This window comes from Schistocerca gregaria, chromosome X (genome assembly GCF_023897955.1).
Source record: "Schistocerca gregaria isolate iqSchGreg1 chromosome X, iqSchGreg1.2, whole genome shotgun sequence".
Lineage (NCBI taxonomy): Eukaryota > Metazoa > Arthropoda > Insecta > Orthoptera > Acrididae > Schistocerca > Schistocerca gregaria.
Window position 1 is genome coordinate 742,260,871 of NC_064931.1, and position 13,195 is coordinate 742,274,065.

General features: G+C 42.8%; 1 protein-coding gene across 1 annotated transcript in view; it reads left to right on the forward strand.

The window, feature by feature from the left end:
• The window catches only part of LOC126298964 (uncharacterized), a 1,082,841-nt gene extending 1,072,231 nt beyond the window's left edge, over positions 1-10,610 (forward strand). The window contains exon 5 of the mRNA XM_049990584.1: positions 8,697-10,610. Coding sequence (XP_049846541.1) covers positions 8,697-8,830 — 134 coding nt within the window. The 3' untranslated portion in view covers positions 8,831-10,610. The remainder of the gene's footprint in view (positions 1-8,696) is intronic.
• The last annotated feature ends 2,585 nt before the right edge of the window (positions 10,611-13,195 follow it).

Consider the following 13,195-nt stretch of genomic DNA (forward strand, 5'->3'; position numbering starts at 1 on the left):
ATACATATTGAGGATTTTAAACAATAAGTTTTAAACAAACTGCCTCCCTTCCTTCACTATTATTTTTACATCCGAGACCTATAACACAAAAATGTTTGATAAACTGATTATGTATGATCTGTATGAAATCTGAACTTTGCAAATCATTTTGAAATATCTAGCACAGGGAGCATATTTTTGTGCCATATGTCAAGATTTCTTCCAGTTCGATTGACAGACGAAGCGTGAGAAGAATGATTGCTTCTACGTCTTCGTGCGAGCTGTTATTTACCTAATTTTATCTGCATGGTCTCTATGGGAAGATGTGTAGAAGCTTGCAGCTTGTGCCTTGTTACACGGATCTTTAAGTTGGCTAACTATTGTCTTTACTCGAATTAAGTTTTCTCAGCATTTCTTTCACACTCACATTCTCCTACCAGTTAAACAATCCTGCACCAATTGCGCCAAGTTCCTTTGTGTACACTCAATGTTAAGCCGTCCTCACACGGGACGTGTTTCCATGATGCAGCATATCATGGTTGGTGCACGCTTAGAAACGAGCTGATGTACAACACAGTACACGCTTCTGATTGTGACTGCAGTGTTCGCCAATAGCAGTTGTCGGCTGAATCTGGCTTGCAAATCAGTTTGTTTACGAAAATGGAAGTGCATAAAACTTCTAATTAGCTCTGTTAATAAGCACATTTTCCTCTTTGTCCATACCATACGCTAGACATTCTTTTGTTTCTGTTATATACATAAATAATTTTATATGAATAAACATTTGACAAGTCAAAAAGCAAAGTTCCTTGCCCAGTCAGTAAGTTCGACATGCACATCAAATTTTAAGACTTCCATTCCAAATAGAGGGTGTTTCAAAAAGAATGACCTTACTTCAAAATCACACATTTATTGATAAAAACATAGGATACATTCCAAAACGTCCACAAAATCCTGAAGTTCTAGATATGCTAATATAAATGCTATATGGTCCACCACCAGCTGCATGAAAAACATGTAGACAATAGCTAAATTCCTTGCAAACTTCTCAGAATGTGTCAGCTTTCACGAAAGTTGTGGCGGCTGTTATTCTATTCTTCACTTCTTCTGTGTACGTGTTAAAGGGGAGATGATCTCATTTTCTGTCACACATCCCACAAGAAAAAATCGCATGGGGTCATGTCTGACGATCTTGCAGGCCAGGAATACAAGGCAGTGTATCGAGGTCCCATGTTATCTATCCAGAGTTGAGGCAGAGTGTCATTGAGAAAAATATGTACGTTGTTGGAGCTACACGGAAAAATCCAGTTGTGCAGAATTTGAAGATATCTCATTCCTTTCACTGTGTTTTCCTCAAAAAAGAAGGGACCATACACTTTTTTTGCGATAACAGGCGCAAAAAGCGTTTACTTTCGGTCATTATTTTTCGTGCTTAATAATGTTAGTTGGCTGATTTGGGGGAGGCAACGGAACAGTGATGTCATAGGTCCCAACAGATTCGAGAAGGATGGGGAAGGAAATCGGCCGTGCCATTTCAAATGACCCATCCCGGCATTTGCCTGAAGTGATTTCGGGAAATCACGGAAAACGTAAATCGGGATGGGCGGACGCGGGTTTAAACCGTCGTCCTCCCAAATGCGCTTAATAATGTCGTGAGGGTTCTGGAGTCCCCATATACACATGTTATGTCGGTTTACTTTACCGCTAACGTGAAATGTTGCGTTATCACTGAAAATTAACCTTGGTAAAAATATATTGTCTTCCATGTCCTCAAGTACAACACTGCTGAAGTCAGCCGTTTCCCTTTCATCACCAACCCGTAGAGCTTGCACCAATTGTAGTCTATATGGTTTATAGACCACAAGACGCCTTAACACTCGCCAGACATTCGTATGAGATGTAGCCAGTTCTCTTCTTGGGCAGCGAGTAGACTTTTTTTTCCTTTATTGAATTTCAATTCCCTCCTCTGAGGAGGAGCCTACAGAAGAGTTAAAAACATAATGAGAAGATAACAAACAATAAAAACAGCGATCAAACGGTGACTTTTGAAAGCAGTAAAATGCCGGAAAGCTGTGGAACTTAAATGTAACCACAAAGGGATTGTGATGCTAATTAAGACACATAGTAAGTATACAGGTAGAATTAAAAAACACGGCGACAGTCTGGTTTCTGTGATTCTTGAGTTTCTCCCGGCGTATTTGATAATCACAATATCCACGGGTGTACTGCCGGTCTACAGTGTCCAACGGGCACAATATTTCGGCAATCAAACATGTCGCCATCATCAGGTGAACTGACGGACTGAGCTCCTGTTAACGCGCCGGCACGGAGATCCGTACGTTATGGCTGATCAGGGGGAACTGGGTACGGTCGCGGCGGCGGCCGATTTAAATACCCTCCGCCCGCGGCGCGCTGCCTCCGTTGTCCGCGCCCCGCGCCATGGTAGCGTGGTGGAAGAGATTGCGACGGCGTCTGAGATGACGTCGGTGTGATGGCTCTGTCCGCCGTGGTCGTCACAACTAAGCGTTTGCTCGATTTACTCTTGATTAACCCAATCGTTGGTTCCCAAGCCTTGCTAAGATTATAGCCACAGTCACGGTTTATGAGGTCGTCATTGGTGCGAATTTCGATGGCCTCTCTAACAACGCTGTCCCAGTATCTCGACGTCTGTACCAGAATCCTCGTGCGGTCATACTCCATAGCGTGATTTTCCGAAAAACAATGTTCAGCGACCGCCGACTTGCTCGGATACATCAGTCGAGTGTGCCTCTGGTGTTCACGGCATCGATCCTCGACGGTACGCATCGTCTGACCAATATACGACTTGCCACATTGACACGGAATCTGGTACACGCCGGCCTTCCTCAAACCGAGGTCATCTTTGGCGGTCCCCACCAGTGCAAGAGTTTTATTCGGAGGACAAAACACAGTTCCGACCCGGTGTTTCTTCAGAATGCGGGCGATTTTCCCCGAGAGTGCGCCTGTGTATGGAATAAATGCAGTGCCTACCTCCTCCCTCGTGACTTCATCCATCTCAACAGGTTGTGATGCAGTGGTTGGGCGGAGAACACGTTGGATCTGCCACTCTGAGTACCCATTTTTTCGAAATACAGTTCTCAGATATTCCAATTCCTGGGGTAGACTCTCTGTGTCAGAGATAGTGCGCGCCCTATGTACTAGAGTTTTAAGTACCCCATTCCTCTGTAAAGGGTGGTGGCAGCTGTCTGCGTGCAAATACAGATCAGTGTGTGTTGTCTTTCGATACACCCCATGACATAGGGTGCCGTCAGCCCTTCTCCTGACCAAGACGTCAAGGAAAGGTAATTTACCCTCCGTTTCAGTCTCCATAGTGAATTTGATGTTGGGGTGTATGGAGTTTAGATGTGTAAGGAAGTCAAGGAGTTTATCCATACCATGTGGCCAGATGACGAACGTGTCGTCCACGTAACGGAAAAAAAACAAGTAGGTTTCCATTCGGATGACGACAGGGCTTCCTCCTCGAAGTTCTCCATGTACAAATTCGCTACCATCGGTGAGAGTGGGCTACCCATGGCGACTCCTTCCGTTTGTTCGTAGTATTCTCCATTAAAAAGAAAATACGTGGAAGTCAAGACATGCCTAAAAAGTTCAGTGGTATTCTCGTCAAACCTCTGACCAATCAACTCTAGCGACTCTCGCAGGGGTACCCTCGTAAACAAGGAAACAACGTCAAAACTCACCATGATATCTGACTCATCCAACCTGAAGCTATCAAGGCGTTTAACAAAATCCACGGAATTACGGATGTGATGAGGGCATTCACCCACATAAGGACTTAATATTCCTGTCAGGTATTTGGCCAACAAATCTGTAGGTGCCCTGATGTTGCTGACAATGGGGCGTAATGGTACCCCCTCTTTGTGAACCTTCGAGAGTCCATATAGTCTAGGCGGTACCGGACCTTGGGGTAACAATTTCTAGCGTCACCCTCCGGTAAATCTGCGTCCTTGAGAAGAACCCTCGTCTTGTTCTCCATACGCCTTATATCATAGCCTTCCCTCTCGGTAGTGCGACGTGGCTGTCGCGAGCCCGGTCTTCTGGCGACCGTACAGTCCCGTGACCACCACTGCTAGTAATCAAGTACCGTGACTACACTCCTGCCATGTTTTTCTGCAACATCGCAGAAGCAACGTCCACCTTCTCGTAGCCCCAATACAAGACCCCGTTCAAACTCAGTGAGGTGATGATAATGGAGTCTTTGTCGCTTTAAAAGCGTTCTTGACTAACATCAACTCATCACGCCAAGTCTCAAAGGTAACTAACGCTCACAACCGCTACAGCGTGCAGTTAAAGGAAACCTGATTTGCATCCTCATCCCACTCTTACGCGATTGGCGTAAAATCTGAATAGAAATCATCTTTCTGATGTGGAAACATGCCTACCAAATACTATTTATGTCGCACAATTGGTCTTGGGGGCGCTTTTTTTCCGTCAGTGTATTTGTCCTCTTCGTCACTAGGCTTTGATATCTCGCACTGCGTCGAGTGAGTATCGTCCCCCTGAAACCATCGATGTGAAAAGTGTGTAGTTATTCAGATGAGTACTAAATGAAATCAGCTAAATTTCGATTACGCGATAAGTCATACAAATCTGAAGGTGCAACAGGTCTATTAAAGAGACTGCTTAGACCACGCTTGTCTGCCCTATTCTGGAGTATTGCTGTGCGGTGTGGGATCCGCATCAGGTGGGACTGACGGATGACATCGCAGAAGTACAAAGAAGGGCAGCTCGTTTTGTATTGTCGCGAAATAGGGGAGATAGTGTCACAGACATGATACGTGAATTGGAATGGCAATCATTAAAACAAAGGCGTTTTTCGTTGCGACGGGATCTTCTCATGAAATTTCAATCACCAGTTTTCTCCTACGATTGCGAAAACATTCTGTTAGCACCGACCTACATAGGGAGAAACAATCATCGCGATAAAATAAGAGAAATCAGGGCTCGCACAGAAAAATTTAAGTGCTCGTTTTTCCCGCGTGTCTTTCGAGAGTGGAACGGTAGAGAGACAGCTTGAAGGTGGTTCACTGAACCCTCTGCCAAGCACTTTATTGTGAATAGCAGAGTAATCAAGTAGATGTAGATGTGGATGTCATACCAGCACAGTTATGAGATTCCAGATAAAGCGAGCTGCCGCGCGGGATTAGCCGAGCGGTCTCAGGCGCTGCAGTCATGGACTGTGCGGCTGGTCCCGGCGGAGGTTCGAGTCCTCCCTCGGGCATGGGTGTGTGTGTTTGTCCTTAGGATAATTTAGGTTAAGTAGTATGTAAGCTTAGGGACTGATGACCTTAGCAGTTAAGTCCCACAAGATTTCACACACATCTGAACAATATTTAAAGCGAACAGCAATATCGCGGAGCGATAGACCACGAACCTACCACTGTTTGATTCCGACACGTTCTGGCATACGTTTCTTCTTCGACACGATATTCTAAAGTAACCACCAACGTTCAAATACGATTTCTGAATGAAAGCATATATATAGTCGATGACAATGGCGTTACCCCTACGTATTTTGTGCGGTTGCCCCAAAACGCTAATTATTTGCATATGAAAGCAAATGCAGATTTGACGGTGTTACATGCCAGCTTCGATGTATTTCAATTTTAACGGTCTGCATTGTACCCATTTTACGTAAGAATGTAAACAATAGCTTTTTGAAATAGTTTTTTTCTATATTATGTGTGTTGTCAGCTGTGCCATCTAAAAATTTACCTGTAGAAACAAACGGTGCCTGCCACCCGTTCGATAATGTAAAATGTGCTCTAAAATACAAAAGAATTCGGAACTCTCGTCCTACAGGCTGCGAGTGCTGTCGTAGCAGAGTTCCATTTTTGACACTGTCTTACTCATCTGTAATGTCTTGCTTTACATTTTGCATTGTAATACACTGAAGAGCCAAAGAAACTGGTACACCTGCCTAATATCGTGTAGGGCCCCAGAGAGCACGCAGAAATGCCGCAACACGACATGACATGGACTCGACTAAAGTCTGAAGTAGTGCTGGAGAGAATTGACACCATGAATCCTGGAGGGCTGTCCGTAAATCCGTACGATTACGAGAGGGTGGAGGTCTCTTCTGAACACCACATTGCAAGATATCCAAGATAAACGCAAGCGGAAGAGTTTAAAATCAGGAGAGCGTTCCTGGAATCACTTTGTAGCTATTCTAAACGTGTAGAGTGTTTCATTGTCTTGCTGGAATTGCCCAAGTCCTCCGAAATGCACGATGGACGTGAATGGATGCAGGTGATCAGATAGGACGATTATGTACCTGTCACCTGCCAGAGTCGTATCTAGACGTATTAGGGTCCCATGTCACTCCAACTGCACACTCCCCACACCATTACAGAGCCTCCACCACCTTGAAGAGTCCCCTGCTGACATGCACGGTCCATGGATTCATGAGGTTGTCTCCATACCCGTACACGTTCATCCATTCGATACAATCTGAAACGAGATTCGTCCGACCAGGCAACATGTTTCCAGTCATCAACAGTCCGAGGTCGGCGTTGACGGGCACAGGCGAGGCGTGTGCAGTCATCAAGTGTACAAGTGTGGACCTTCGGCTCCGAAAGCCCATGTCGATGATGTTTCGTTGAATGGTTCGCACGCTGACACTTGTTGATGGCCCAGCTTAGAAATCTGCAGCAGTTTGCGGAAGGGTTGCACTTCTGTCACGTTGAAAGATTCTCTTCAGTCGCCGTTGGTCCCATTCTTGCAGGATCTTTTTCTCCCTCAGCGATGTCGGAGATTTGATGTTTTGTCGGGTATCTGAGATTAACGGTACATTCATGAAACGCTAGTACGGAAAAATCCCCACTTCATCGCTACCTCCAAGATGCTGTGTACCATCGCTCGTGTGCCAACTACAACACCGCGTTTAATCTCACTTATATGTTGATAACCTGCCATTGTAGCAGCAGTAGCCGATCTGACAGATGTGCCAGACACTTGTTTTGAATACAGGGTGTTACAAAAATATACGGCCAAACTTTCAGGAAACATTGCTCACACACAAAGAAAGAAAATATGTTATGTGGAAATGTGTCCGGAAACGGTTACTTTCCATGTTAGAGCTCATTTTATTACTTCTCTTCAAATCACATTAATCATGGAATGGAAACACACAGCAACAGAACCTACCAGCGTGACTTCAAACACTTTGTTACAGGAAATGTTCAAAATGTCCTCCGTTAGCGAGGATACATGCATCCACCCTCCGTCGCAAGGAATCCCTGATGCGCTGATGCAGCACTGGAGAATGGCGTATTGTATCACAGCCGACCACAATACGAGCACGAAGAGTCTCTACATTTGGTACCGGGGTTGCGTAGACAAGAGCTTTCAAATGCCCCCATAAATGAAAGTCAAGAGGATTGAGGTCAGGAAAGCGTGGAGGCCATGAAATTTGTCCGCCTCTACCAATCCATCGGTCACCGAATCTGTTGCTGAGAAGCGTACGAACACTTCGACTGAAATGTGCAGGAGCTCCATCGTGCATGAACCACATGTTTTGTCGTACTTGTGAAGGCACATGTTCTAGCAGCACAAGTAGAGTATCCCGTATGAAATCATGATAACGTGCTCCATTGAGCGTGGGTGGAAGAACATGGAGTCCAATCGAGACATCACCAACAATGCCTGCCCAAACGTTCACAGAAAATCTATGTTGATGACGTGATTGCACAATTGCATGCGAATTCTCGTCAGTCCACACATGTTGATTGTGAAAATTTACAAATTTATCACGTTGGAATGAAGCCTCATCCGTAAAGAGAACATTTGCACTGAAATGAGGATTGACACATTGTTGGATGAACCATTCGCAGTAGTGTACCCGTGGAGGCCAATCAGCTGCTGATAGTGCCTGCAAACGCTGTAATGGTACGGAAACAACTGGTTCTCCCGTAGCACTCTCCATACAGTGACGTGGTCAACGTTACCTTGTACAGCAGCAACTTCTCTGACGCTGACATTAGGGTTATCGTCAACTGCACGAAGAATTGCCTCGTTCATTGCAGGTGTCCTCGTCGTTCTAGGTCTTCCCCAATCGCGAGTCATAGGTTGTAATGTTCTGTGTGCCCTAAGACGCCGATCAATTGCTTCGAACGTCTTCCTATCGGGACACCTACCTTCTGGAAATCTGTCTCGATACAAACGTACCGCGCCACGGCTGTTGCCCCGTGCTAATCCATACATCAAATGGGCATCTGCCAACTCCGCATTTGTAAACATGGCACTGACTGCAAAACCACGTTCGTGATGAACACTAACCTGTTGATGCTACGTACTGATGTGCTTGATGCTAGTACTGTAGAGCAATGAGTCGCATGTCAACACAAGCACCGAAGTCAACATTACCTTCCTTCAATTGGGCCAACTGGCGGTGATTCGTCGGAGTACAGTACATACTGACGAAACTAAAACGAGCTCTAACATGTAAATAAGCGTTTCCGGACACATGTCCACATAACATCTTTTCTTTATTTGTGTGTGAGGAATGTTTCCTGAAAGTTTGGCCTTACCTTTTTGTAACACCCTGTAGGCGTTGCCGATCGCAGCACTCTATTCTACCTGTTTACATATATCTGTATTTGAACACGCATGCCTCTAACAGTTTCTCTGGTGTTTCAGTGTAAATGAGCTGCAATAAATGAATGCTCGCTATTTTACAGGGTCGGACCGTTCGTCGCGCGCCGTGAGCCTAAGGAGCGAGAGGGCGCTCAGCCGTGGTTTCCCCTCGCTGGAGCTGGACACCGTAGTGGAGGAACGCTCAGACCCCGAGACCACGGAGATCGCGGACACCTAACTTCACGCTGCCTGGACTCACACGTCGGATTCTCAATTATAATCCGCATCTCGTCAGTTTACTCAAAAGTTCTGAAGATCAGTCATCAAAGAGATGACACAAGCTTTAAATTGTATGCATATACAATAAACCAAGAAAAGTTCTATTTTGACAGTCTACTGCGGAAGAACTGGAAAAAAATGAGAAATAGAAACAATTTGTTCCTTTGTACTTATGTCGGAATAGTACGCCTACAATCAGATTTTCAAACTTTGAGGAGAAAAATGATGTCGATCGCATAAATAATTGCTTTATTCAGTATTTTATGGAGCTTCTCTGCAGTGTCCGGAGTGTATTTGTTTGGTCGAAGTATGTTAGACCACAGTGCGAGTACAGCATGCAAGCACCTGGTATTGTTTTCTCATTCTAGCCCTGTAAATACCGAAATGTGTGTCGTTTACTCTTTATTTTTAAAGTATCTCTTGTAGACGAACGTTTTCTCAGTTTTACTTAGACTGTCGTCGACTTCTCAACCGATTTTGGTCAAACGCATTTATCCTTGACACTAAAAATGGTGACTACACTACAAAGAGAATTTTTACTGAAAATGGTGTGTAATTAGCCAAAGTCTGTGACACGATAATATGGACAGTTATAATCCACTACTGAATTATATTGGTACGTCATCATTTCCTCCCAAACGACAAAATCGTACCCAATTTTTATGTTATAACAACAAACCATCGTAATTACGACGCGTTTGCAGTTTTACTTCATATTAAACACATAATCAGATCGGTTGGCATAGAAACTACACGTAAGTGCTGCAAATGCTACGAGGTTACAACTTTTTATTTATTTATTTACATTGGCTTTTCATTTCGAGGTCTTATAACCAACTGTAGTTTAAACACATCAGTAACAACTGTCAGATTTGATTATTATACATGCAAATATTTCAGTACAGTTAATAGTAAAAAAACGTATAAATTTTATAAAATTAGTATGTATATACCAGGCTTATGTATGTGCAGGTGTCTGCTGCTGTAGGTTACCGGTGTAATCCTACTGAGAAATTTGAACTGATGAATAATGAGCCTGATTAATTCTGCTGACACAAAAATGACGAGGGTGTTTAGAACGTATGGACACTTAAAAAATATTTTTAGTACTGTCTGAAATATCAACATTCATATCATGTACCTCTAAAACACTATTACAAATATGTTACTTAGCAGTAATCCTTTTAACTAAGCAACAAAGGAAATACTAAACTTCAGTGAAAGTAATTCTGGTATCTTAAAGGTGTTGGGCAACACATATAGTATAAACCCGCTAGGGTGACCATTATTTTAAATTTTCGAAATATTAAGCACCCAGACCCTTCTGCTGTTCGAATCAACAAAAAAACTAATCTGTACAAAGGTTTTGCTAAATCAAGCACCTGCAAGGCGACCCGCAACCTCAATGAAGTTTTGATGTTTTCACGCGGAACGTAATTTTTTCCGATAACTTTACAGTTATTTTTTTTGCCTTTACTGTTATACACAAGCAATGCAAATTAATGTGAGTTTTCATTAATTTAAGTAAAATGCAATATTTATTTCCAGCAGTATGTGATTGTAATTTCCACGGAAATATGAGATAACACTTAATGTTTTCAATATGGTTCATGTTACGCACTATTCACAAATATTATTAGATTATGTTATACTGTTATTAATACATTTACTCTGTTATAATTTGATAGTTTTATATGTTGGTTTACTTACTTTGGAATGAAAGATGAAATTGTTTTTCATGGGTGATTCTTCAGTTATTGTTTTAAACAATTTTTGCTGTCGGTGCTAAGAGATTTATTGGTATCTATTCTTCCTTTACTTATGAAATGGCATCAGCTTCTTACGGTAGTTCATTATACGAATTAAGGAAACATGCAACAAAGGAAAGCGAGGCATTAATGATTCAAAATGCATATCTGGATCAATCGATTAGCATACTATTTCATAATATCGAGGCTGCAAAAACCGTTCTTATACATTTGACAGTGGAATACATGTACCGGTAACGTTGTTGCTAAGACTTTAGGACACGCAACGTCCAGAGGTGGTAATATGGGCCAAAACAAGGAAAAAATTCCAGCAAACATTGGCTCTAAAAATCAGTCCTGAGGAGCTATGAGCACTTGTTTATCTTCGCTACTGTGAAACACATCTCCTCTATTGAATAAATGCTCGTAGCTTTAAGGTATGCGCTTTAGAGCCCATGCTTACTGGACATTTCTTCTTTTATTGTTCATACTTCCACCTCTGAAAGTTGCCTACCCTAAGATCTTAGTAACAACGGTACCAGTACATTTACTCCACTATCGGAAGTATCAGAACAGTTGCGCTCATAATTTTCGATTCGTTGGTTTCTGGTAATGGAACTCTTACCTCAAATTGATAGATTTATCATTACCCAACATCCCTGAAAGTTTGTAACATCATCACAGAATCTCCCTGTATATGCATACATTGACAGGAGCTGGCGCCTGGAATTCTGTCGCTCTGTAGCGTCGCTGGATAACGATTCCGGACAATGGTTCCCATGTGAACCTTGATCTATTGAGTCCCCTCTACAACCGGTAGAAATGTGTAGCATGAATTGTAAGATGCCCTATATTTATTTACTCTTAGTGGGTGGAATCAGCAAAATTTTATCTTTCAAATAATTACCAGTGGCGAACTAAAAACGTAATGCCTACTGCTCTCAACACATGACTTTCCCTCTCTTTCTCTTGTCTTTTCAAGTGACATAGTTAGTTCCAATTTCTGCCACTAATGATTCGTCAGAGGAGTTATACTATCTGGGCAAGAAGCAAAGGCTGGAAGGACATCGTGCCAGTGACTGACTTTGTTGAATGTTCTAGTTCTAAAACTATTTTAACTTACTACAAGCGAGAGATTTTTCGAGAACGACAGGGCAGATCTGCTGCTGTGCCACTTCTCCCACAATTTTTCTAGTGGTGTTCCTTTATTTGCGTTACGGGCGACGGTGGCCGAAAGGAAACAAGAGCAAGCTCTAAGCGCTGGTGTGTGTGCTCCAGCCGCAGCCGAAGTTGCCCAAGGAAACGGCCCTCTGCCGCAATCGACGAGGTAACAGCCGTGGCTTTCCGGGCCCACTTAAAGGGCACACGCTTTTTCCGCTTCCCACACCAGCAGACAGCGGCAGTCTCTGTTTCCTTCTTCTGGAAAAGCTGTGCCAACACTCAATCCACACGCTGTGCCACCAGCCAAGGAAAATAGCACGAAAAAGCCCAAACAGTATGTATTTGATGAGGGCCATTCCTCCAACATTTTAAAATAGTTTCGTATTTATCAATTTTTTTGTGACTACTGATTTCCCACGCTACTAACATTTGAGGAGTTGCTACATTTCCTTCCATTTCTTCGCTCTTATACATACAGTACACTTAGATGACCACATATTAACATTAACATTATGTGCTATAATCTGTCTCAGATCCACGAGAAGTAATTATAACCGTGGTGTCAGTAACTGTACTGAACAAAAGTAGAGTTTCTTCTTGTCAGTGTGCTATAGGAACACGATGTTCACTGAAGTCTACGTAGCGTGAACCCAGTGTGAATCCAGCAGTAAATTAAATATCACAAACTGAGCACTATGATGATGAATTGGTTTAGTGTCTCAGAGGTCAGCTGCAGAACATCACCCATTAAAAGTTGTTTCCAGCTCATAAAAACCGCAAAAACTCTCACAGATGCTATAAATCTCCTGTTACCACATCTTTTAGTTCTTTGTTTATATGCTTCTGCATATCTGTCTTCTGAAATGGACGACATTTCCAGTGCTGAAAGTTGCACTATGAAGTTTCAGCCTTCCAGGAATATGTCCCACAAGTTCGTTTGCACCTGGACACGTTAATTAGACAAACTTTTAGCAGCTCTTCTCACAAAGGCTTGAGAACCTTTGCTTTTTTTCTGGAGAACGAGAACAACTGGCAATAAAAATGTGTGCAAAGCACTGCTACCTTGTCCCACACATCCTTCCGTGCAACAACTCCCATGTACTCCCATATACTCTCCTTTATAGTTCACATTTTGTTTATTGTGTATCATTTACCGTCAGAATAATGTGTCAGAAGTTTTTGGGTAATACATTAGGGAATATTTAATCACAGATAAATATCCAATAAAATAAGTAGAAAATTTTCCTTGAGAACCTCAAGAAGACATTACTTGCAAATCACATTTGTTTTTACTCCGTTTTTGAAAATGTGCAAATGTATCTGCTTTGACACACCTATTCACCCAAATACGAAATTTAAATTCGCAGTTCGTTAGGTAAACAAACTTATTTATCAGGAAAGAAGAGATGTAATAG